Here is a 24,999-nt window from a genome sequence, read left to right on the forward strand (position 1 = left end):
GACATAGAGCTATAAAGATAAGACGTGCAGCCGTAGGTCTGCCCTCACTGCCGGGCAGAGTCCTTTCTAGGAGGAGCCACACGAAGAGGGGAGGGCAGGGCAGGGACATTGCAGAACCTGCCGAGCTCTGGAGGACCCAAGAAGTCCATGGACTTTTCTAGGCCTAGCTTTAGCCCCTGGAGGTGGCTCACCCTTGTGGGTAAGAGGGGAGAAAATCTGCTTTCTGAGCCTAGGGGGGAGGGGAGAAGCTCGGAAGGAGCAGGAAACAGATCTGTTGAGGCATAACTCAGAAGCTTTATGATGGAAGCAGCAGGAAGAGGGTTGGAGCCAGGTCCCTCACCAGGACTCTCATGAGCACATACATCTAGGGTATATCTCACACCCATAGAGACATAGACAGATGAGACACACAGACTCAGACATATGCATATAATACACACAACCACAGCAAGAACACACACACACAGAAACAGAGACAGATGAGACACACAGACTCAGACATATGCATACATACAACCACAGCAAGAACACACACACACACACACACACACACACACACACACACACACACACACACACACACATCTACCTGCCATGTAAAGTGGTAAACTTGGACCCCTACCTCCCTGCAACCACTTTGTGTTCCTTAGGCTTCCCCTAGCTATCTGGATTCTCTTCCTGTCCAGCCTGGGTCTCTTTCTAATCCCCTTCTTCTTCAGGACTCTTTATGCTCCCTGATACTCACAGCTACTGTGATGTGCTAGGAGGCACAGATACTGGTCTTGAATATGTCAGTGTTCGCCCTGCAGTATGGAGTGGGATCTCAGGTACCTTTACCTCCCCCATAGTCAAACCTCAGGCATTACAGAGTAGGGGATACCAGTTTGTGTCTAAGGTGGTGGCAAGTCCTACCCTATCCACATCCACTTCAATGAATTCATATCTGCAGACTGTGCCAGACAGTCTGAGAGGGGCTTCCCTGCATTTATTCCCCAGATAGTCATGAAAGCTATATACCCAGTGTTAACTGGCACAGCCAAGCCCTGCCTGCCTGGACCTCACAGGTCTGCCCTCAAACTAAATGTCTAAGTAGTCAAGGCTAGGGTAAGGGGATCCTACGATGCTAGGAAGCCCAGAAGAGACACCTGGCCCAGGCTGGTCAGGAGACATCAGAGCTAAGGATGAAGGAGAAATGAGTTCTCAGGTAGACTGCAAATGGGGAGAGTGGAGCAGAGATCTGTGTATGGAGATGGGGACCAGCATACACAGAAGGTTACGGAACTGAGGAAAGCAAGGTCACATCTTGTGTTTTATTGAGATGCACATGTCTATTGTGTGAAGGATGGATTGGGGAGGCCAGTAGCAAAGGGAAGTGGGTGGGGCTGAGAAGATAAGAAGAGAGTGGATAAGACAAGGACTTGGGACTGGGGGGAAATCAGTCCTCAACTGGAAACTCAATGTATTTTATTCTAGGTATATGTATGTGTGTGCTTGAGTGTATCTGTGTTCACCACATGTATGCATGTACCTGTGGGGGCCAGAAAAGGGCACCAAAGACCCCGGGGCTGGAGTTACAATTGTTGTAAGCCACCCACTCTGGTGCTGGGGGCCAAAGCCAGGTCCTCTGCCAGAGCAGTGAGTGCTCTTAACCACTAAGCCAGCTCTAGAGCCAGCTGTACTGGGACTTCTTCATTTACAGTATGAGTTACTTTGGACAGGAACTGGAGAGGGAGGATTTGCTGGCTCATGGTTCATTCTAGTGGATTGGGGTGGGAGTGAGGCATGATGAAACAGTTCAGCTCGTGGCAGCATCAAGGTAGGGTGGAGGCTGTTCACAACATAGCACATAACAGGAACACAGAGCAGGGTAGGAGCCAGAGGCTAGGTATGAGCTCTGCAGGCTTCCGTTTAGTGGCCTGCTTCCACCACTAAGACCTTGTCTGCAAAAGGCCACAGCCTCCCAAAATAGTGCCACTAGCAGAAGACCAAGTGTTCAAAATTTGAGCCTACGGGAGACATTGAAGACTCAAATTCTGACAATTATAGAACTGTGAAAGTCATTACCTGCATCTCATCCCCCACTTTCCTCATCTCCCTTACCCTCCCCACCCCCACACTCTCTCCTCTTTGGTTTCCTCAGCCAGTTTGCTGACCTGTGGGATCTGCCAGGCTTCTGGTCAGATCTTCATCAGCCCAGACTCACTCTTAGGAGTGGAGAAGTACCGGACCATCCTGACCTTAGAAAATGTCCCAGAAGATGTCCTGGAGTACAGCTGGTATCGGGGCAAGGACAACAGTACAGAAAACATGATTTTCAGCTATAAACCTCCCAATACCCGACACCCTGGACCCTCGTACAGTGGACGTGAGAATGTGACCCGTGCAGGTAGCCTGGTGGTGAGGATGTCGGCGGTAAATGACACAGGCTACTATACTGTTGAAGTGGACACTAGCAACGAGACCCAAAGAGCAACTGGCTGGCTCCAGATCGTAAGTGAGTTGGCATGGCAACCAATTCCCCCAACAAAAAAGAGAAGCTTGTCCTAAGCACTCTGAGAGGGAGATTCCTTGGAGAGCATGCCATCCAGTGTCTTTGTTGCCTGAAAGTGACCCTGGCAGCCATGAAGGTGGCTCGCTGGCTTTTCCTGCAGAGATGGGCCACTCTGTACATCCAGGAACTCAGTTCACTTGTGGAAGAGAGTATTTATTTTCCACTGTTGTGTAACAGCCATACTTTAGAGCAGTGTTTCTCAACCTTCCTAATGCTGTGACCCTTTTGTACAGTTCCTCATGTTGTGATGACTCCCAGCCATTGCATTGCTAATTTATAACTGTAACTTTGCTGTAGTTATGAATTATAATGTAAATATCTGATATGTAGGATATTTGATATGTGACCACCCAGAGGGGCCATGACTCACACAGGTTGAGAACTGATGTTTAGAGGCTTAAAAAAACACACACACACACACACAAAAAACAAAAAACAAAAACTCCAGCTGAGCAGTAGTGGCACATGCCTTTAATCCCAGCACTTGGGAGGCAAAGATAGGTGCATCTCTCTAAGAGATCGAGTTCCAGGACAGCCAGAGAAACCCTGCCTCACAAACCAACCAACCAACCAACCAACCAAACAACCAACCAACCAAACAACCAGTAATGAAGTGATTAACTGTATTTATTTTTGTAGTACTGAGGATGGAGCCCAGAGTGTTCTGTATGCTGGGCAAGCACTCTACCATGAGCTACACCCTAGCCACTCACTGGGGATTCTAGGCAGGGGCTGTGCCACTGACCTATATCCATAGCTGGGACTCACTATGTTGTCCAAGTTGGCCTAGAACTTTCAATTCTCTTGTCTCTGCTTCCTGAGTGCTAGAACCACAGGCATGCACTAGCTTGTTATCACATGACTTCTGTGGGCCAGAAGTCTGGTCATTTTCCTGGTCAAGCCCCTCAAATCTCACGGGTGCTAGTAAAGACTGTGTTCTCCTATGGAGACTTACCTCAGGAAGAACCCGCTCCCGCCCTCTCCTGGCTTGCAGAGGCGGTTATTTCTTGCTGCCTATATGATCACAGACTTGGCTATCACTGTGTTGTTTTATTTTTGGCCATAACTATAGGGCCAAGTATTTTGTAGTTCGTTATAGCAATCTCGTTCATGATAGTGATGGTCACTCCAGGCCTGGAGGTAGTAACATGGCTGGCTGCCTTGGGGATCTGACCACTGCAGAGAGCTCCCATTGGTGCCCTAGGACCAAGGGGAGAATGTAGTTTTCTGAGGACCGGAAGCCCTCTGCTTATTTCTGAGTCTATACACTGTGTTTCTTCGTCTATACTCTGTGGCCCTGAGCCTTATCTTTCCTCAGTGTGGAACTATGTTCCCAAGTTCTTCCATCTGCAGAAAGGGTCAATATCTACCATGTGTGTGTTCTGTGTGTTTGGATAGAGTTTGGTAAATGGAGTGAAACTCAGATAGCAGATCTAATTATTATGAGTAGTTCCAAAGCCACCTGTCCCAGCTCCTCGGATGAGGGTCCTAGGCTTTACAATTACTGGGGGTGGGGGGCAAGGTTGGAGAGATGGCTCAGTAAGAAAAGCACTTGTCAAGAAAGCTTGAAGATCCTAGTTTGGATGCTGGGGATGGTGGATACATCTGTAATTTCAGAACTCCTACTGGACACATGGAAGGTTACCACCACAACCCTCAGCTAATCCGGGCTACACAGAGGTGACAAGTGGCCCTACCTCAAGCAAGGTGGAAGGCGAGGGCTGATCCTCACAGTTGTCCTTTGCACTCAGCATGTGTGGCATGTGTTAGCACTCTCACCCATAAACACATATTCTATAGACAATACACATAGACATGCAGAGTGGAAAACAACCATTAGACCACCTATTCAGGACCAGGAACCTGCTGTTATTGAAGTTGTACAGAATGGCTCAGGCCTTGCTCAGGACTATGCAGCCTGCTTCCCACCCCTCCCTCCTCTGCCCCTCTCAGTGCTAGGGCTTCTCTTTTGCCTTATCTTAGGGTTCTCCACATCTCTTCAACATGCCTCAAAGCTTGAAGAAGCTGACACTATACCTGACTTGTTTTTTTCTGCTTCACCTAGAGTTGAGAAGCAATCCAGGCATCTCAGCCAATACCAGTGCCCTGGTGGAGGGCATGGATTCTGTGGTTGCCAAATGTCTTACCAACTCCTCGAACATCAGTTGGTATGTGAATTTTGTACCAACCTCAGGCAGTAACCGCATGACGATTTCCCCGGATGGCAAGACTCTGATCATCCACAGAGTCAGTCGTTATGACCACACTCTTCAGTGTGCCATAGAAGATGTGCCAGAAATACTCCAGAAAAGTGAGCTGATTCAATTGACTGTGGCCTGTAAGTGCATATGATAGAGGGAAGGAAGCCAATGGTAGACGTCTGTGTGTATCCAGGAAAATGGCTGAGCCAGCCTGCAGCCAGCTAGGTGTGGTTAATATCCCAGCTCTGAGTATTTAGCTCTGTGGGTTCATGACTGCCCTCCCCACGGGATGCTGGACTTTAGGAGAGGGACATAGTCCTTATTCTTAGGTTAGAAAAGGCCAGGATGAGTTTATTGAGACCTGGTTATTTGTTTGTTTTGTTTACTTGTTTGTTTTGTTAGAAGAGGCAAGTGGGGCTGGGAATGGCTGTCCTCAAACAAGGACCTGAACTGGGATCTCTGACATTTGCATAGATGCTGCATGTGGTGGTATGTGCCTATAATCCCAAGACTAGTAGGGTAGAGACAGATTGCCGAGGCTCACTGGCCAGCCAGCCTGGCCAGAATAGATGAATTCTAAGTCAGAAAGATACTTTATCTGATTCGTTTATTTGTCTGCTTTGTCTCTTTTTTAATAGAGAAAAAGAAGAAAACATGGAGTTGGGTGTGTAAGGAGGTGGGGAGGAGCTGAGGGGAATTGAAAGAAGAAATCATAGTCAGAATGTATCGTGTGAAAACAAATTTTTCAGTAAAGAAATAAAGATGTTGCCGGGCAGTGGTGGCGCACGCCTTTAGTCCCAGCACTTGGGAGGCAGAGGCAGGCAGATTTCTGAGTTTGAGGCCAGTCTGGTCTACAGAGTGAGTTCCAGGACAGCCAAGGATACACAGAGAAACCCTGTCTCAAAAAACAAAAACAAAAACAAAAAACAAACAAACAAAAAAAAGGAAATAAAGATGTCTTGAGAGTGATTGAGGAATGCCTGTGATATTAACCTCTGACCTGCACGTATAAATCATAAATATGCCCACACTTTCATGCACCACACATGTATGAATCCAACACACACACACACACACACACACACACACACACACACACAGCACAATCGATCTTTTATTCTTATTTTCATTTCAGATCACAAGTTTGCCTTTCTCATTTGCTTTTATTTATGTGTATGTGTGTATATCTGTGTGAGTCTATGCCATGTATGTGTGAGTGCCAACAGAGGCCAAAGAGGGTGGAATTACAGGCAGTTCCGAACTGCTTGATGTGGGTGGAGTTCTGGGAACCAAGCCCTGCATGAACAGCAAGCACTCTGAGCTGCTGAGCCATCTCTTCCTCCGTAAGAAAGGTACTGCCTTTGACACTTAATCTCAGCTGAAAGTCACAGTCAGACGTTGCAAATCATTTTTACATTTTAGTTAGAAACTGTGCAGTGGTCCTCCTGTTTCTTAAGATGAATTCTGTGGCGCCATCTGAAGAAAACTAATTCCCAGGAGGGTAGACAACCCCTGACCTCTGTGCTGCCATTTATGGGTTTCAGGCTGGAACCAAGACTGAGGCCCCCTGGACTGTAGCTAAGCCCCAACTAATAGCTGCTGTTGTGTGAACAGGGCACTTGAACCTGCTTCCTCTCCTCTGAGATTTGCATCTGTAAGATGAAACATTTATGAACCAAATGACATGAGTGTCGGTTAACAGACAATCCCACTAGGCTCCTCCCAAGGACTTAGCAACAGTGACCTAGCATATAAAGAGGACTGCTGGCTATCCTAGATTCCTCGTCTCATCTTGTCTCGTTTCGTCTTTTCCCTTCCCTTCCCTTCCCTTCCCTTCCCTTCCCTTCCCTTCCCTTCCCTTCCCTTCTCTATCTGTCTCTTTCCACCTTCCCTCCCTCTCATGCTTTCTCTCTCTGTTCCCATGAATTCTTGGCCAGCCTCTCTTTCTTTCTCTATCCCCGCTTTCTCTGCCCTCTTGGCTCTGTTTGCCCCTACCCCTTCACCAGGCCCCCCGCCCCACCCCCTGCTCCCTGTCCACAATAAACCTCCCTTATACCAGATCAGTCACATGGCATGATTTCTCAGGGAGACACCTTGGCAGCACCCCCACTCCTACCCCAGGTACTCCCTTATTCCCACCATCCCTGCTTTATATCTCATAACAATGAGTTTTGTGGATTACACATTCATAGCCTAGCTTGCTTCCTGTAACACAGTTGGTGTGATGAGCTTTTCTGCTTTGCTTTATGCCGTTTACTATATATAGTGTGTAGGACAACCAAGGTTTAGTACACAAGAACCCAAAATGGAAGCTACCTTTATTGTTTCAGTTGTCACCTGGGGTGGGCTCATTGCACATAGAGGGACACCATGTGTCTTCTGGACAAGATGCCATCCCAAGAGATCAGAAATACAGTTGTGGTCTTCTCCTTCACTGTCTCTGCAGATGGTCCAGACTATGTGTCACTGTGGACCCAGCCCTATTTCTTTGCTGGTGTGCTGACTGCTGATATTGGTTCCAGTGTGCAGCTGGAATGTAACTGTTTCTCCAAGCCGGAGCCCAGGTACCACTGGATCCATAACGGCTCCTTCCTAAGCATCCCAGAGAATAACATGACCCTCCCCAGTCTCTCCTGGGAGCAGATGGGCAGTTACCGGTGTGTTGTGGAGAATCCGGAGACCCAGCTGACCTTCTACAGAGATGTCACCATCCAGCCACCTCGTGAGTGCAACCACCATGCTCTCCAAACTTTGCTTCCCATGTGCTTTTTGTCTAGACAGGAGGCCCCTCTGCTGCTACACCCCACTCACAGCCTCTGGTGACATGAAGGGACCGGCATCGGCATAGGACACACCAAGAACCAACTTCTCAGCACAAAGGAGGTGTTTTTGCCTCAGAAAGACAAAGGGAAGGGGAATAAGACACAAAGACCAGAGACAAAGGATGGGAGAGAAGGGAAAAGGAACAAGGGAGAGAAAGAAAAGGGGTATTTGCTCCAAAGGACAAAGGACTGCCTCTGGATAGAGGGGAAACAGATGTGGCCCTTAAGCAAATGAGAGTTTATAGAGGAAAATGGGGAAGTCCAGTGTTAGGATGAGGGTTTTTTTGTGTTTTTTGAGATAGGGTTTCTCTGTATAGCCCTGGCTGTCCTGGAACTCACTCTGTAGACCAGGCTGGCCTCGAACTCAGAAATCCACCTGCCTCTGCCTCCCAAGTGCTGGGATTAAAGGCGTGCGCCACCACTGCCCAGCGAGTTGGTTTGTTTTGATTGGGCATGTTAATTATGTGAGCCAAAAAAGGGCTTTTGATTGCTGGACTTCAAAACTTTGATAGCTGGACCTTGGCAGTCAGCCTCAGGAAGAGGAAGTGGCCAAATAAGGGAATAGACCTTGAGAGCTAGCTTTAGTAATGTTACCTAACAATTTAACTGGGCAGAAAAAATGGGGAAGGGCAAGGCCTGCCAGAGCCCTGTTTGCCATGCTCAGGCCTGCCTGCTAGAGCCCTTCAGTGAAGCCCTCCCTCCCTCCTTATCCTCTAAGTATCTGACCAAAGCTGCCCGTCTGTCAATCATGCATAGTCCCCTGTCCTGGAGTCAGAGCAACGTCCACCAGACACAAGACTGGCCAGCATTTATTTCCTATGTGCTAGCCACAGTCCTGGCCTGTGTGACTATCCTGGTCTCCTGGCACAATGAGTGGTTCAATACCATCCACATCTGTCTCACAGGTAAAGACACATAGCCCCGGGTTGTTGAGTACCTGACCCAAGGCTCCATAGCATATGGGAAAGTGGAGAAATCCTTTCCGAGGGGCTCTGACGCCACAGTCTTTGCTCTCAGTGCATCCACAGTGTGCTGTATCTCTTCCAGAGGAGAGAGCAGTTCAGACACTGCGGAAATACATATTTCTTCTGGTTTCAAAACAAGGAACTTGGGGCAGATTTGCAGACGAGGAAAGCCCCAGTTTCTCCCCAGCAGCTCTGTCATTTTCCACAAAGAGAGAAGGTGACAGGAACAGGGAGCGAGCCAAGGCAAGGGTACTAAGCCGTGCAGACTCGAGCTGAGGGCTTGGTGCAGTCACGTGATTGCTACGCAAGCTTGCGTGAGGACCGGAGATCCGTATGCAGAGCCCAGGTGAAAATAATGTCAGCTATGGTGGTGCGCTGTGATCGCACCTCGGGTGGCAGAGACAGGAGGATCCCTGGGGCTTGTAGGCCACCCAACCTGCCCACTTTGAGAGTCCCAGGCCAGTGCGAAAGCTTATCTTGAAAACTGAAATGAGGTCAGGAAGAGGAAGCAGGCAGATCTCTGGGTCTGAGGACAGCTGATCTATATAGAGAATTCTTGACCAGGCAGGGCTATACAGTGAGATTCTGTCTCAAACAACAAAATAGCAAGGTGAACTATTAAGATGGATCAGCAAATGGAAGTACTTGCCTCCAAACCTGGCAAACTGAGTTCAATCCCAGAGACCTCCAATAATACAAGAAGAGGGATGGCTCCCTCAAATTGTCCTCTGATATCCACACGCAGGCAAGTAACTGGATGTAACTTTTTTAAAACTCACATTAGGGAACACCTTCAGAATGACACTTGAGATTAACTTCTGACCTTCATATGCATGACCAAACACATGTATGTGCACACATCACACACACACACACACACACACACACACACACACTGTTCTAGAATCAAAGGATCCCAGATTCCATTTCTAGCTCTGTAACTAATGTGAACCAGGAGCAAGAATGTCACCATTTCCAGACTCCGTTTTCCCATATGCAGAGCTAGGACAATGCCTCTGCAGTAGATTGCTGTGAGAATCAGAACACTGTAGAAGACTGCATGAAAGGCGGCCAGCCTGCTGCACACCCCGGAGAAGACTGAAGGCTGATTCAGCAGAGCATGCTTCTGAGGCTCCCCCATTCATCGTTTTCTACTCCGCAAGACTGAGCTTTAGGAAGGCAAGGCTGTCCAGCCATTAGCTCGCTGCTTGTCCCTTACTGCAGTGTCTGGCATGCTGCTGGTGCTCTGCGATCATCTTCAGCAAGTTAATGACCCTGTGTAACCAGCACTGCACCCCTTACAACTCCCAACGGCACAGCTCATTGTGTCAGCAGAGTCATGGCACTGGGAGTGTGAGGCAGCTGGTCAGGGTGCAGAAAGCTGAGTGTTGGTGCTGGGCTCACTTTTTTATTTAGTCTGGTACCACGGCCCATGGGATGGATCTTCCCTCTTCAGCTAAACCTCTCTGGAAATCCCCTACTAGACCTGTCCAGCAATGTCCCTCATTGTCAGTCAAGTTCTCAATATCAGGCATCATGTCCTCCCCCTGGAAGTTATTCCAGAAGAGCAAGGGGTTGTCTTTATTTTATTTTTATTGTGTGTGTACATGATGCATATCTACGGAGTGGTGCATCTATAGAGGGTGAAGACCAACTTTGTGGAGTCGGTTCTCCCCTTCCACCTTTACATGGCTTGCTTGGTGAGCACTTTACTCCCTGACCGATCTCACCAGCCCCAAGGAATTCATTTTGATCATTGATGAATCCCTGGTACTGAATAGTACTTTGTACACAGTGGGTACTGACAAATCTTGAAGAACCCACAGGTGGCCAAGTGTGCTGGTTGGTTTTTTTTTTTTTTTTTGTCAATTTACATAAGCCTAGAAGTATCTGGGAAGAAAGCCAACATACCTGAGAAAAGTGCCTTCATAAAATTGGCCTGTAGACAAATATGTGGGACATTTTCCTAATTAATGACTTGTGTGGGAAGGCCCAGTCCACTGTGGGTAGTGGTACCCCTGGGCAATAGGTGGTCCTGGCCGTTATAAGAAAGCAAGCTGAGCAAATCAGACAGCAAGCCTTGATCCTCATGGCCGGTGCTTTAGTTCCTACCTCCAGATTTCTGCTTGAGTTCCTGTCCTGACTTCCCTTCATGATGTCCTGACTTCCCTTCCCTGTAAGATAAAATAAGTCCTTTCCTCTCCAAGTTGCTTTGGTCATGGTGTTTTATCACAGCAATAGAGATTCTGGCTATGACAGTGAGTGAAGAAATGAGTTTAATGAATGTCCTGATTGTGGTGTTGTCCTCTCCATCCAGGGCCACCACTGCCTACTGTGAACAGAGAGCTCTACATCCCAGGACCCTTGGTGATATTTCTCATCCTATTGACATCCCTGGGAGGTGCCTTTGTGTGTCGAGTCCTGGTCTACAGCCTGTTCCAATCCTGCTCCAGAGGTGACCATTGTTCTACATCATGGGGTCAGGGCTTGGCCTCATGATCCAGGAGACATGGAGAGATGGCGAGACTGTCCAGAACTGGACACCACGGTTCTTATGAGGCAGACAGATAGATTCCCCAGGACCAGAAGCTAGTGGAAGAGAGAGCTCATGATGAAGGAGCTAGCGACACATGCTGGGTGCTGAAGGGTGGATTAGTCATGGTCTCCAAAGAGTACAGCACTTCAACTTCAGCACTGACCATACTTAAGAGAGCTAGTTGTTCCATATGGGAGAGTAAGACTATCCTGGGCGTGGTAAGATGGTGAGCACCACCCTTGGCACCTGACCACTAAATGCCAGTAGTAAAATCCACCACTATTCTGGATTAGATAGCTAAAAATATACCCAGGTTAGGTTAGGGGGACCAAAACTGCCCTGGCATGAAATTCAGAAGTAATGGTGATGGAGCCAGAGAAATGGCACAATGGTAAAATTCTTCCTATTGAAGAATGAAGACTTAAATTTATATCCCCAACACCCATGTAAAAACCATCCATGGCAGTGTGTGCCTGTAATCCCAGCACCAGAGGATGGCAGGCATATTCCAGGGGCTTACTGGTCAACCACCAGGCTAGCTGAAACAGTAAGTGAGAGACTCCTAAAAAAGAAGGTGGGTCTGGATGTGCTGGCATACACCTTTTGTCCCAGCACTTGGGAAGTAGTGGGCAGGTGGGTCTCGGTGGGTTCTAGGCCATCCTAGCCTACATAGTGAGCTCCAGGATAGCTAGGGGGATACATCATGAGATGATGGTGTAATCATGGTGGTGGATGGTGGTGATGGTGATAGTGATGACGGTGGTGATGGTATCAGTCTGCTACTGTAACAAAATACCTGAGTCAACTTACTTACAAAAATTAAGATAAATCTTGGATCACAGTTTCAGAACTTTCAGTTCATAGTTGCCCCCATTGCTACTGGACCTGTGCCAAAGCAATGCATTCTGGCTTCTCACCTTGTAATGAGCAGAAAGCAAAGAGAAGGGAAGAAGCTGGGAGTCCAGTCCTCCCTTCAATGGTATCCCTTTCAATAACCTATCTTTGTAGAAATAAATAATTAATAAACCGTCCCGGCAGTGGGTCCTGCTACCCGCCCCAATTGTTTACGTTCCCGAATGAAAGACACATGCAGCCTTTATATTTTGCTATGCCTTACACAGCACAATAGCTGGGCCACTTCCTAACCTCCATGTGGTTAATCTGCCTCCCGCGATAATCCCGAGTTACTACTTGATACATTCTGTGTTCTATGTTTGCTGCTGTGGACCCAGAGGGCTGCCCAGCTGGGCCGCACTCTGGCCGCACCCTCTCGGCTCCTTCACATGGCCGCCATACCTCTCTCTCCTGCCATCTTCTCAGGCATGGCATCTCTCCTCTCCTGCCCACAGTTCCAGCATGGCAGCTCTCATTTTTCCTTCTTCCTCTCACTCTCGAGCCTGGGAATCCTAAAAGTCCCGCCCCTGTCTGCCCTGCCTAGCCATTGGCTGCCAGACTCTTTATTTACCAATCAGAACCAACTGGGAGCAGGGTCCCCTCAGTGTCTTACGTGTAGACACTCATGTAGGCAGTTTTGGGGACCAAAATTACATAATACAAGCAGCTTTTAGGCCAAACCCACTTCATATCTTACTTAACTAGTCCTTATGTCTTAAGGATTTCCCAACTCTGAGTCCATGAGGGACTAAACCTTTAACGTGTAGTCTTATAGGGAACATTATAGATCCAATACAGCAGACTAAGGTGATAAAGATGGCACTACTAATGATGCTGGTGGTGACGGTGACATTGATGTGGTGACAATACTTGAAAGTGGCTGGGTATAAGCCAGTCTGTGGAACCAGCAGGCAGCCTCCGCCATGATTTCTGCTGCACTTCCGTGGTTGTGAGTGAGTTCCGGGTTGACTGTTACACTGTGTGGAATAGCAAGCAGAGCTGCCTCCAGGTTCCTGCCGTGCTTTCCTTCGGTGATGGACTGTTATCTGGAATTGTTAACTGAAACAAACCCTCTCTGTCCCTACTTTGGTCTGGGTGTTTTATCACAGCAATAGAACTGAAGCTAGAACAGATGGGTTTTGCTAATTATTTTTTTTCCTGACATTAAAATAAATTAATATTAAAAAGCATGGGTGGAAATATTAGGAACGCTAGGCACCGAGGTTAAGCCCCAGGTTCATCTCTTCCACCGGCAAGTGTGTAGAGGGAAGATTTGGATCACTTTATTTATTTCTTGTTGCATTAGGTGGTTAGTGCTACTCAAAATCGCCCCATGGCCATGGCACCATGAGTTTCTTGCTGCCACCTCAGTGTTCTGGATTCTCAAATGAAAGACACACATGTAGCCTTCTATTTTAATATGTCTTAAACAGCTCAATGGCTGTGCCACTCCCAAACTTTCATGTTGTTAACACCTCCCTTCCGATATTCCTGAGTTATTACTTACTAAAATCTATGTTCTATCTTTGTTACCCTAGACCCAATGGGGAGGCCCTGGGGTGCTCTTTCCTGGCTCTTATATGACTAGTATGCTCTCTCTTCTGATGCTCTCAAGCCTGGATCTTATTCCTTTCTCTGCATGGCGATCCTCTTCCTTCCTCTACCTTGGTTCCTTTGTCTGAGAATCCTAAAGTCCTGCCTATGTCTCCCTGCCCAGCTATTGGCTGCCAGCAACTTTATTTACCAATCAGAACCAACTGGGGGCAGGGACTCAGTGTCTCGAGTAATTTGAGGAACCCAGTTAATATAAGCGTTAAACCAAATCTACAATAATTTCTTTCCCAGGATTTTATGAACACAAGATGTGACTTCTCTCATTTCGTCCCACAGGAAAAACTTGTCATAAGTGTCCATGGCAGACCAACTAGGCAAGGAGATGATGGAGAGAGACAAAGGAGAATGAGTCTCCTGTGGGGACCGGCTGAACTGCACCAGCACCAGGTGTCTCTGGAACATTCCAGGAAGGGAACCATCCCAGGTTTAGTGAGCTGAAGAAATCTGGGCTTCTGGATAAATTGGAAGACTCCCTGTGGGACCTGGACAAGGGGTGACATCACAGGGAGCCTGGCCATTAATACCATCTGCTAATCAGAGCTGGCCAAGCTGGGGCAGATCGTGTAAGAGCTCCAGGATCTAATTCTAGGCACCGCCCCCCATCCCCCCAGTTTCCAGCTCCACATCCTTACTCTGACACTAGGGGATCTTGAAAGATTCTTCAAAGATGCGCAGATACCAATGACAGAGAAATGAAGCCATTTTAAGTTCAGACAACTGGTGTCAGTTGCTTAAATGGGTCCTACACACAGGTTTAAGAAGCACACTGGTAGAAAGGCTTCTCAATGAGGAAGGTAGTTGCCTTCTAATTATAGATGAATACACAAAGCTACATCTGATAGGGCCACAGAGGCACAGAGATGGGGTCAGAAACAGAAAGAACAGATCAGGGGCTGGAGGAAGAGTATATACTGCCTTTGCAAAGATCCCAAGTTGGGCTCCCAGCACCCATGTTGGGCAGCTCACAATCACCTGTAACTCCAACTACAGGTTATCTGATGCTCTCATCTGAACTCAGCATGAACTGCATTCACACACACACACACACACACACACACACACACACACTTGAAAATATATATGAATATATAAGAAAGTATGTTGTATATGCCCATGATCCCAGGCTTTGGAAGCTGGAAGCAGGAGGTTCGGGAGTTCAAGGTCATCTTAAGCTACATAGCACGTTCTAGGACAGCCTGGGGTACTTGTGACCCTGTCTGTTTTAGTTAGTATTCTATTCCTGTGAAAAGACACTGTGACCATGGCAACTCTTATTTTAATCGGGGCTGGCTTACAGTTCAGAGGATTAGTCCATTACCATCATGGCAGGAAGCATGGTGGTAGACAGGCAGATATGGTGCTGGAGAAAAGCTGAGAGTTCTGCATCTGGATAGGCATGGAGCAGGGAGAGAGGGTGACACTGGGCCTGGCTGAGCTGCAGAAACCTCATAACCCTCCCTCAGTGACAGACTTCCTCCAACAAGTGTATACCTCTAATAATGCCACTTCCTATGAGTGACATTTTCATTCAAACCACCACACTGTCTCAAAAAAAAAACCCAAATAAAAAAGTATAGATTAATCAACAATGATAGGCACAAATACAGATTCAGTCCAGTTTTATGTTCACATGCAAGTGAACATTTGCAAAAATGTTAAGTATTATCAGTATTTCCTCTTACGTTAGAATCTTCTTTATGTTTTGCTCTCAAGTGCTTTTCTCTCACAAAGTATATGCACTGTTTTTAAAAACCAGGAAAAAGAAACCGAGTTAAGGCACGTTTGGCAGCCCCTCAGTATCCAGCACTGCTATCTGCACTTTCTCTGAGCTACGTTCAGTGGTGCATCACCAATAGCAAAGCAGAGTGGAGCAGCATCTCTGCCAAATTGTCTGTCTGTCTGTCATCTTTTTTTCTATCATCTATCTTGTATCTACCATTTACCTTTTATATAGCATCTATCTTCTATCATCTATCTACCTTTCCATCATTATCTGTCATCTCTATGTCTCTATTTTCTATCATCTATCTATATATCATCTACTAACCCTTTTCTTTCTGCTATCTATCTATCTATCTATCTATCTATCTATCTATCTATCTATCTATCTATCATCCATCTAGTTTGGGTTTAAATGTACATTGTCCCCAAAGGCCCACATATTTGGACATTTGGTATCCAGCTGGTCGCAGTATTTTCTAAAGCCTTGCGATCTCTCAGACATGAGGCACAGCTTATAGAAGTGGGTGTCTAGGACTGGGCTTGGAAGATGATACCTACATCTAGTTCTGGTTTGAGCCTGCTGCTTCCTGATTCATCAAGATTTGGAGCCTCCACTACATGTACTCACTTGAGCACCATGTTGCCTTCCTCGCCATGATAGACTGAAACCATGAGCAAGAATAAACCTTCCTATCCTTCATGTTTCTGTCAGCATCCTATCAACAAAGACAAGAAAAGTAGCTAATACATACAACATGAAACCATAAAGGGATTGTTTGGGGAGAGAAAGGAGCCTAGCGACTAATAGGATGCTAACAGGAGAAGGGGATGAACATGGCCAAAATATGTGATACACTTGGAAGAAAATATAGCAAAGTCTATCACTGTGTAAATAATATATGCCAATTTTTAAGTAAAAATTAGATCTAAAACAGTCAATCTTATTACTGGAGAGATGGCTTAGTAGTTACGAGCACAGGCTACTCTTACAGATGTCTGGGTTCAGTTCCTAGCACCCATGTGGCCTCTCACAACCCTCTGTAACTCCAATTTCAAACTGTCTGATGACCTCTTCTGGCCACTGCAGGCAGGAGGCATGTAGGTGGCGCACAGGCCTGCGTGCAGGCAAAACATTCACACACATACAGTTACAATAAAGTCAAGTGCTGGGTGGTGGTGCACATCTTTAATCCCAGCACTTGGAAAGAAGAGTTCAAGGGCAGTCTGGTCTGCAGAGCAAGTTCTAGGACAGCCAAGGCTACACAGAGAAACCCTGTCTTGGAAAAAACAAAAGGAAGAGGGGAGGAGAGGGGAGAGAGGAGGAGGAGAAGAGGGGGCGGGGAAGGAGGGGAAGGGGAGAAGAGGAGTAAAAAGGTCAAGCTTATGATTCCCAGGGCACAATAGCAGTTGTGTGGACAGGGCAGCACAGGGGCATGGGCAGCACAGAACGCCTGTGTCACAGAAGGAATGGCTCTGAAGCCCTGTGTATCACATGTCAACCTAGGTGACTCTTTCCTTCTCCAGAGCCAGCCTCCTGGGGCCACCATGCTTTCTCCAGCCACGGTCATGGCCATGCGGTCCTTTGTGGAAACTTTATCTCTGAGTACTCCGTGGTAGTGTCCTGTTGCCCCCACAGGTTCATGGGCTTCATCTCGTGAAAGCTGAGGGTCGCATAATGTATCTCTTCCTCTGTGGAGGAGGGGGCCGCCTCAAGTATGGAAGGCAGGGGCTCAGAGCTGTCATCTGCCTGGGATTCAACCAGGGGATTCTGTAAAGAGAGGAAAGGAGAGAGTCAGAGAAGACAGCAGGGGCCCCTGGAACCCCACATCTACTCACCCGCAAACATTTTAAATTTTAAATTGCATATATGTGTGTAGGGGTATATACACATAAGGTGCAGTGCCTACGGATGCCAGAAGGTGGCATTTGATTCCCTAGAGCTGAGGTTAAAGGAGGTTGTGAGGAGCTCGATGTAGGTGCTGGGAACTGAACTCAGATCTTCTGCTGGAGCAACACACTCTCTAAACCCGAGCCTCTCTCCAGCCTCCCATGTGCAATTTTTTTTGGGGGGTGGGGAGAGGAATCACCTTCACTCCTACTTTCTGAAAACATTTAATACTTAACAAGCACCCCGTCTCCCTAGCTCCACCAGCAAGATAGTCCTTCTGTCTCTAGTTTATAGATGTGAAGCCGAGACGGAAATAAGCAACTCAACCAGAGTCCCTGGGAAAGCTGGTGCACAGCTGCCATGCTAGACTTAGGGGGCAGAGGTAGAGACAGGAGACTCACTACAAGTTCAAGACAAGTGTGGTCTACATAGGAATTCCAGTTCAATCTGGGCTACTGTAACAAGCCCTAAAGAGAAACCCAAACCAAAATTCCAGTTAAGACCATAATCCATTCCTTCTGACCCCCAATACCTATATTGTACTAGGGACACAAGTGTGAGATTTTTAGGCAGTTGTTGGATATTCTAAGGTGGAATGGGTATGACAGACGTAGGACCATGGCTTCTTTTATTCTTGATATATGTGTGTTACATCAGTGTGAGGTGTGTGTATACACGTGAATGCCGAGGTAAAACGTCTATATCGGGGTCTTCCTTTATGGTGCTCCACCTTATTTTTTAAGACAGGGCCTCTCATTAACCCTGGAGCTCACCATTTGACCAGGTCCAGTTGTTTCTGCCCCTACCCTGGCACTATGGTTGTAGGTCTGCACCACTGTGCCTGGTGATCCAAACTCAACTCCTCATGCTTGCAAGCACTTTACCCACTGAGCAATCTCCTCGGCCCCAGCCTTTTGAAGGTGGTCATAATAGTGTCTGTTGAGCGCTCAGCGTGGTGTTTCTGTAATCCCAGCACTTGGGAAGCTGTGGCAGGAGGATTCCTGGGAGCTCAAGGCCAGTCTGGGCTATATCAAGGTTACTAGATCTGACAGGAGTATACAGCAAGACACATCGCAAAACAAATGATTCAACAGACGTCTAATCATGACTCATGATACGGGCAAGACAGGGTGAGTGGCAGGTGCAGTGTCTTGATTCAGGCATGATGCCTGCTTCCAGGAGCTTCCACACTGCAGAGCAGGGTAAGGAACAGCTGGTCAAAGAAATCTTATCTGATGAATGCCCCCTTAAGACACTCCCACCCTGAACACCCAGAACCTGTAAATATGTAAGCAGGAGGAATGTCACAGGTGGTACTGAGCTAAAGACAGGATTGGATAGAAACTGTATGACCATGCACCCAAATACACATACACTAGGCTCAAGAAAGAAAAGACAGTGCTTTTAATTCATGTAACCCAAGGTGTAGCCAAGTTGAACCCTGCCTACCTTTAATGTTTTAAAGCTTATTTTATTTTCATGTATGTGTATCTGTGTGTATCTGTGTGGGGGGATATGAACAGGTGAAGGCAGAGTACCCATGGAGGCCAAAACAGAGTGTTGGGTCCCATGGAGCTTGAGTAACAGGCAGATTGAGCTGCCTGATGTGGGTGCTGAAATTGAACCGAAGTCTCCTGCAGGAACAGGGAGCACTTTTAGCCTCTAACCTACCTCTTCAGCTTTCTTGTCCACCTTTAAATGCACCCAGGACACTAGCGGTAGCCTACAATAGGGCAAAATCATTGAACACAATGTTTGTTTTATACTGAAGTATTGAATAGCAACATTAAAACAGAAGAAGGAGAAAAAGAAAAGAGAAGAAAAGAAAAACCGTGGGCCACACACCCCATGGCCTTGGGGACACAGAGTGGAGGCTGTGATACATGGCTGGTGCTCAGAATCACAGAGAGGATTGAATTGCATGCTACTGGTTCCAGGAAATAATCAAAACTCAAACTTGGAAGTATGATTTCCACAGAGTGGGTATTGCTTTTGGGTGATGTTAAAGCTAAAAAAGCTTCTAAGCTGGGCTGACAAGATGGTTCAGGGGTAAAGATGGCTCAGGGGTAAAGATGGCTCAGGGGTAAAGATGCCTGCTGCCAAGCCTAATGATGTGAATTCAATCCCTGACACCCACATGGCAGAAGAAGAGAACCAACTCCTGAATGCACACCCTGGCATGCACACACACACACACACACACACACACACACACACACACCACAAAATAAATGAATATAAAAATGTAGTAAAACCTTAAAAAGAAAACTCACAAATCTAAACATGTATAACAGGAAACATTGTATACCTGGACCCTCAACCCTTGTCAATCAGTGAGTCAAACAATACATTCTGCGTTGGAGAGATGGCTCACAGGTTAACACGACATTCTGTTCTGCCAGAGGACCAGGATTCAATTCCCAGCACTCACATTACGTATAGCTCCAGGGGACCCAGCTCCCTCTTTTGTCCTCCATGGGTACCGCACCCAAGAGTGTGTGTTCAGACATATAATTAAACAATCTGCGCTCCTCCTTTTCTGCCGCAAACTATTTCCTGCAGTCTCTTCACCTCGGTGACCTGCACCTCTCTCCTCCTGTCTGCTCAAGGTAAACCTCCGAGTCAGCTTCCAACCTCTTTCACTCATCATCCTTCGTCCCCTGTCACTCAAACCCCACTCTCAGCCCACATGCATCCCTTTCATGAGTGATCCATCAGCCAGTCCAGATTTCCTCCACATCGTCTCTAGAATCCTTCCTAATGCCTCTACCTCTGTCCTCCCCTTGCCAAGCTGTTGGCTGCCTGTTGCATCCAGAGGCATCCACAGAGGTAACAGATTGTTCCTCTCCCGTGGAAGTTACAGTTAGCTTGTTCCTCATAGTGGTCTGTTTGCTCAGAAATGATTTGTACATTCAACTTCTTCAAAATCACTTCCTGTGGTGGCCCATCCTTCCCCTGTCTCTTCACACAGCCCTCATGGCTGCTCTTCCACTCCCTGCCTGCCGCCTCCTCTTTCTGAGAGGACTACTAAATCTAGAGCACAGACTAGATAGATAGATAGATAGATAGATAGATAGATAGATAGATAGATAGATAGATAATGACTGAGTCCAAGGTTTTCTACGGTTCTTCAAAATGGGTCCTTGGAGCCTGGTCCTTGTTAGTACTTAATATTTCACAAGTGGATGAAAGGAAGGGACTTGGGGTGATGGCCCAGTGGTAAAGTGCTTGCTGTGGAAGTATGGAGGCCAGTATTTGGATCCCTAGAATGATGTAAATGCCAGCTGGATATGGTGGCCCACCCATAACTCTAGCTTTAGAAGGCAGAGGCAGGGGATCCCTGGCTAGTGAAAATAACCATATCAGTGATCTCTGGGGTTGGTTAAGTGGCCTTACCTCAGTGACAAGGTGGAAGAGCCACTGAGGACGATCCCAGACATCAATCTCAAGCCTCCTCTTACATGTGCATCTACGTTCACGCATACTCCTACAAGCACACAACACATGCACACGTGCGCGCACACACACACACACACATACACACACACACCCCTCCTCTTACATGTGCATCTACGTGCACGCATACTCCTACAAGCACACAACACATGCACACGTGCACACACACACACACACACACACCTCCTCTTACATGTGCATCTATGTGCATGCATACTCCTACAAGCACACAACACATGCACACGTGCACACACACACACACACACACACACACACACACCTCCTCTTACATGTGCATCTATGTGCATGCATACTCCTACAAGCACAAACACATGCACACGTGTGCACACACACACACACACACACACACACACCTCCTCTTACATGTGCATCTATGTGCATGCATACTCCTACAAGCACACAACACATGCACACGTGCACACACACACACACACACACACACACACCTCCTCTTACATGTGCATCTATGTGCATGCATACTCCTACAAGCACACAACACATGCACATGTGCACACACCTCTCTGCAGCTTTGTGTCCTTAAGAGGGAGATGGGATGAGAACCTGTGAACTTGAGGTGGAAAAGAAAAAAAGGAGAAAGACAATCTGAGTCCTCCCTGCTCAGCCAGAGTGCAAGCAGTGTGGACGGACACTATCTAGTATCATTGAGTTGGGAAATGGGCTAGAGAGCTCCACTTGTAGGCACCCAACTGGGACCACACTCAGCAGAACAGCCCGGGATCCATCTCAGGGGAGGAGTCCAGGCAGGAGGACCCTGGGCTTGAGCACAGGCACACTGGTCACTCACCTGAGAAACTGAGACCTTGAGGGCATCTGGGTGCGGAGCTACCACAGCTGGCCTGGCTGGTTTCCTCCTGTAGGATCTTACTCTGGGTGTAAGGACACCAAGGAGCCTCTCAGTATAGCAGGAAGGAGTGCGGTTGGCAGACTCCCCCACCCTCTGCTTGCAGTTAAGTCTGTGACAGGTGGTCAAGGTGGCCAGTGCTCCCGTCACAGAGGCTCCTGTGTTGGAAAGCAGCTCCCACCATCTGGGACGGTGGAGCCCGAGGGTTGTAACCTTCCAGACTTCTACACACTCACCATATGCCTAGACCACAGCTTCCCCTGACTTCAGGCTCCCCACCCGCCTAGGTCTCTCCCCCAGGCCTGGACTCAAGGTCAGGTATCAGGCTGGTCCCTCACCATCTGGGGTTTTTCTTCCCCACCAAGGCCGATACTCACGCCAGGAGGAGGATGCAGACAGACAGGAAAAGGAGGGCTGTGACTCCTGAACCCACAAAGGTCCCCATCATCATTTCAGATAAAGTTGCACTGCCTGCAGACAGAGAATGCTAAGAAACCTCGCCTCTCCTCCTACACTAGCCCCACGCAGGAAGCTGAACTTACTTTCCGCCTTTCTCAACCCTAGCTCAGACATCAGAACAGGGACCGGGGTGGAAGGGACAAGAGAAGGCAGAGGGGACATAAAAAGCTGGGCAGCAGCTTTGTTTGGTATCCTTTGCAGTAGAGAATTATTTTGCATTTTAAAATTGGATCATTAAATGTATCTCAGCATGTATTATGGTCTGGGTTCCAAACCCAGATTCCTAACAGGCAAAGGAATAGTTCACCCCAGCCAGATGTAGTAAAGAATGCCTGTCATTCTAGCTACCTCTGAAGCAAAGGCAGGAGGCTCTCAAATGCAAGGGGTTTCTGGGCTATACACTGAGTCCAATGTCTGCCTGGGAAACTTGGCGAGTCTATCTCACAATAAAAATAAAAACGTGGGCTGGGGATATAGGTCAACTGTGGATGGGACCCAGGCCACCACACAGGGTTGATCTCTGAGTTGTTTCACATTTATTTTACACTGTTTTGCTTTGGTTCAGTTTGCCCTTGAATTTTATGTCCTTTCCTCCTGGCCTGCAGAAGCAAGGATCTTGTACTCAAAGCTCAGCCATCTAAGTCCCAGCCATCAAAGTCTCAGCCATCTAAGTCCCAGACCCTCCCCTCAGTTCAGGATTTGCTGTTTCTTGAAGTAACTCCTCTCCCTGACCCACACCCTCCTCACAGCAGGAGTAAGGCAGTAAGGTTTTGGATAGCCAGAACATTATAGGCCTCACAGCTCAGCAAGACTTGAGCTAAGGTTCCCCCTGCCCCCCATGAAGCTAACAAGGCTAATAGGGACACTGCCAGGATGACACAGGGGTTGACCTCCTCCTGCCTGCCTGCCTCTGGCCCACAAACCACTCACTCTGTGGAGACAGGCTCAAGGAAATGTGTTGGGAGCCCAGGGCATGTTGAGCTTGGCAGGTATACACTCCTCCGTGCTTAAGATGCACTGGAAACAGCTCCAGGAGCCCGGGCTTGGACAACTTTGATGGGCACAGGGTCAGGTTATCCCAGGACCAGCTTAGGTTCGCAGGGGGATAGCTGTCGGTGCTGCAGATGAGACGCAGTGACTGGCCCTCAGAGATAGGAAGAGATGAGCCATTCTTCAGGATTGTGGAAACTGTAGAGAAGGAGCCAGAGTCAGTGTGATGTGGCTAAGAAAAGGTACACTAGAATCCAGAGAGGGCACTGCCACAGCAGTAGGGAGCAAAGGACAGGAAAACATGGGCTTTCACTTATCGCCACAGCAAGAACCTAAACTTGCCTCATTTCCGTGTGAACTACTTGACTATAAGCCTCAAAATGAAAGAGAACATGGATCCAGGTATACACTTGGAGTTGATGATGAGAGAGAGTCCGACAAACAGAGATGGGGCCGGGGGGGGGGGCGGGGGAGGGGGAGACAGAGACAGAGAGCGACAGAAACAGAGGGACAGAAAAGAGGGATTGAGGACTGAAGGCAGTGTCTCATATAGCTCAGGCTGGCTTCAAACTCACAATGTAGCAAGGATGACCTTCAACTCCTAATCCTCCTGCTTCCATCTCCCAAGTGCAGGTGTGCACTACTGTGCCTAGCTTATGCGGTTCTGGGAATGGAACCCAGGGTTCTGTGCCTGCTGGGCAAGTAGTCTATGAGTTGAGCCACATTCCATGCATTTAGGGGTTTATCACTCAAAGACACACACTGTTGTCATAGATACAAGACCTATTCACTATTCATTGCTGGTAGCACAGGGAACTCCATGGCTTTGCTGCCCGTTGGTACTAGAAACCCATAGAATTAGATCCATGAGTTCTGGGTACTGTGGTCATAGAGACCAAAGACAATCTCTGCTACTGACATCTGGCTCCTCTCAGAACCTCAGGTAGACAAGCCCAGGCTCACAGCCTATGTGGACAGGACACTGGTCACTTATAGACTGGACACTGAGCTTCTGAAAACAGAGCACTGTATGCGTTCTGAGTGTCTAACTGTGTAGCTATGTCTCTTTGCACAAGAACTCAGAGCATAGCTACTGGGGAAATGCAGGTAGATCCATAAATGGGGAGAAGGTCCTGGACGGTGTGGCTCTGCTGTATGCTTGTCACTCTGTACCTGTGGTGGTCAAGGGGCATTGCACATCTGGGAAAGTGTGGGGTTGATATTGATCGGTGCAAACTCCTAGGAGTTTCAGGGGAGTTGATCCAGTGGTTTCCCAACAAGGAACCTCTTGTCTCCAGGGTGAGCCCAGTGTGAGGCAGAATCAGCCTTCCTGAACAGAAGAGATGCTATATCCCCCACCCAGGATGGTACCTACCTGAGTCAGCTCCTTGATAGATGGTCACAGTCAGATTCTTTGGAGCATCTAAGAGAGAATGACACAGTGAACTCATCAACCACCCTCTGTCCCCAGCAGGTGCCTAGGTGGGTATGGCAGGGGGCCGTCATCCTGACAAGCACCCTTATCAGGATTTTAGGACCTAGTGGCCAGACCCTGACCCCACCTGGGGGACCACTTTGTACTAGAAAAACAGGCATCCCAGCCCAGCCTCACATGACACGTTGAGACGGATGGTCATTCTTGTGGACACATTAGTTCCAGGCAGGGTCACCTGACAAGTGAGGTTGGTGCCATGGTCCTGAGGCTGAGGGGTGATGGTTAGCACTGAGGAACCCGTAGTGTTGGTGCTCAAAAATGACACAGAGGTACCAGTCCAGGAGAAGATGGGAGGTGCCGTCCACCCACAGTCCCAAGGCACAGAGCAGGTCAGGTTGCTGGGATGGCCAGCTTCAAGCGTCTCCGGGAGAAGAATTTGGGGGGTGTTAGTGAGGGCTGGTGAGGAAAGGGGAGAAATGGAGCATCAGGATGGGATCAGGTGCAGCTTCAGAGGAAGCCCCGGCTCTGATCCAGCTCCTCCCCTGAGCCCTGATGCTCAAACCCAGCTGCTCCCAGGACAGAG

General features: G+C 48.0%; 2 protein-coding genes across 14 annotated transcripts in view; one reads left to right on the plus strand and one right to left on the minus strand.

The window, feature by feature from the left end:
- Ceacam18 (carcinoembryonic antigen-related cell adhesion molecule 18) lies at window positions 1-14,679 on the plus strand. Of its 5 annotated transcripts, XM_017312326.1 has the most exons (7): window positions 54-199; window positions 720-827; window positions 2,141-2,494; window positions 4,617-4,889; window positions 7,199-7,474; window positions 10,857-10,994; window positions 13,860-14,297. In XM_017312326.1, exons 1-7 carry the CDS (start codon window positions 148-150, stop codon window positions 13,895-13,897), a joined length of 1,239 nt encoding a protein of 412 aa, XP_017167815.1. In that variant the 5' UTR covers window positions 54-147; the 3' UTR covers window positions 13,898-14,297. The 5 variants fall into 5 exon arrangements, with proteins under 5 accessions (XP_030098871.1, XP_017167815.1, XP_017167816.1 ...); XM_017312327.1 differs by lacking the exon at window positions 4,617-4,889; NM_028236.1 differs by lacking the exon at window positions 720-827 and having other exon boundaries at window positions 123-199; window positions 13,860-14,679.
- The window catches only part of Siglece (sialic acid binding Ig-like lectin E), a 23,163-nt gene continuing 12,429 nt past the window's right edge, over window positions 14,266-24,999 (minus strand). For 2 of the 9 annotated variants that reach the window (XM_030243127.1, XM_006541318.4), the window contains 6 exons: window positions 24,594-24,872; window positions 24,357-24,404; window positions 22,922-23,179; window positions 21,910-22,003; window positions 21,476-21,716; window positions 14,266-17,073 (listed from right to left, as the gene is read on the minus strand). In XM_030243127.1, the coding sequence (XP_030098987.1) occupies window positions 16,870-17,073; window positions 21,476-21,716; window positions 21,910-22,003; window positions 22,922-23,179; window positions 24,357-24,404; window positions 24,594-24,872 (1,124 nt within the window). In that variant the 3' untranslated portion in view covers window positions 14,266-16,869. Of the gene's footprint in view, window positions 17,074-18,864; window positions 18,917-21,475; window positions 21,717-21,909; window positions 22,004-22,921; window positions 23,180-24,356; window positions 24,405-24,593; window positions 24,873-24,999 lie in introns of all 9 variants that reach the window. The other 7 variants (XM_030243126.1, XM_006541319.4, XM_030243129.1 and 4 more) reach the window with 7 other exon arrangements.

Source organism: Mus musculus, chromosome 7, assembly GCF_000001635.26.
Source record: "Mus musculus strain C57BL/6J chromosome 7, GRCm38.p6 C57BL/6J".
NCBI lineage: Eukaryota > Metazoa > Chordata > Mammalia > Rodentia > Muridae > Mus > Mus musculus.

Coding starts and splice junctions, on each gene's coding strand:
- Ceacam18 (XM_017312326.1), top strand. CDS start 148: ATGGACTTTTCTAGGCCTAGCTTTAGCCCCTGGAGGTGGCTCACCCTT. Junction 2,495..4,616: donor TGGCTGGCTCCAGATCGTAA/GTGAGTTGGCAT, acceptor TGCTTCACCTAG/AGTTGAGAAGCAATCCAGGC. Junction 4,890..7,198: donor GATTCAATTGACTGTGGCCT/GTAAGTGCATAT, acceptor CTGTCTCTGCAG/ATGGTCCAGACTATGTGTCA.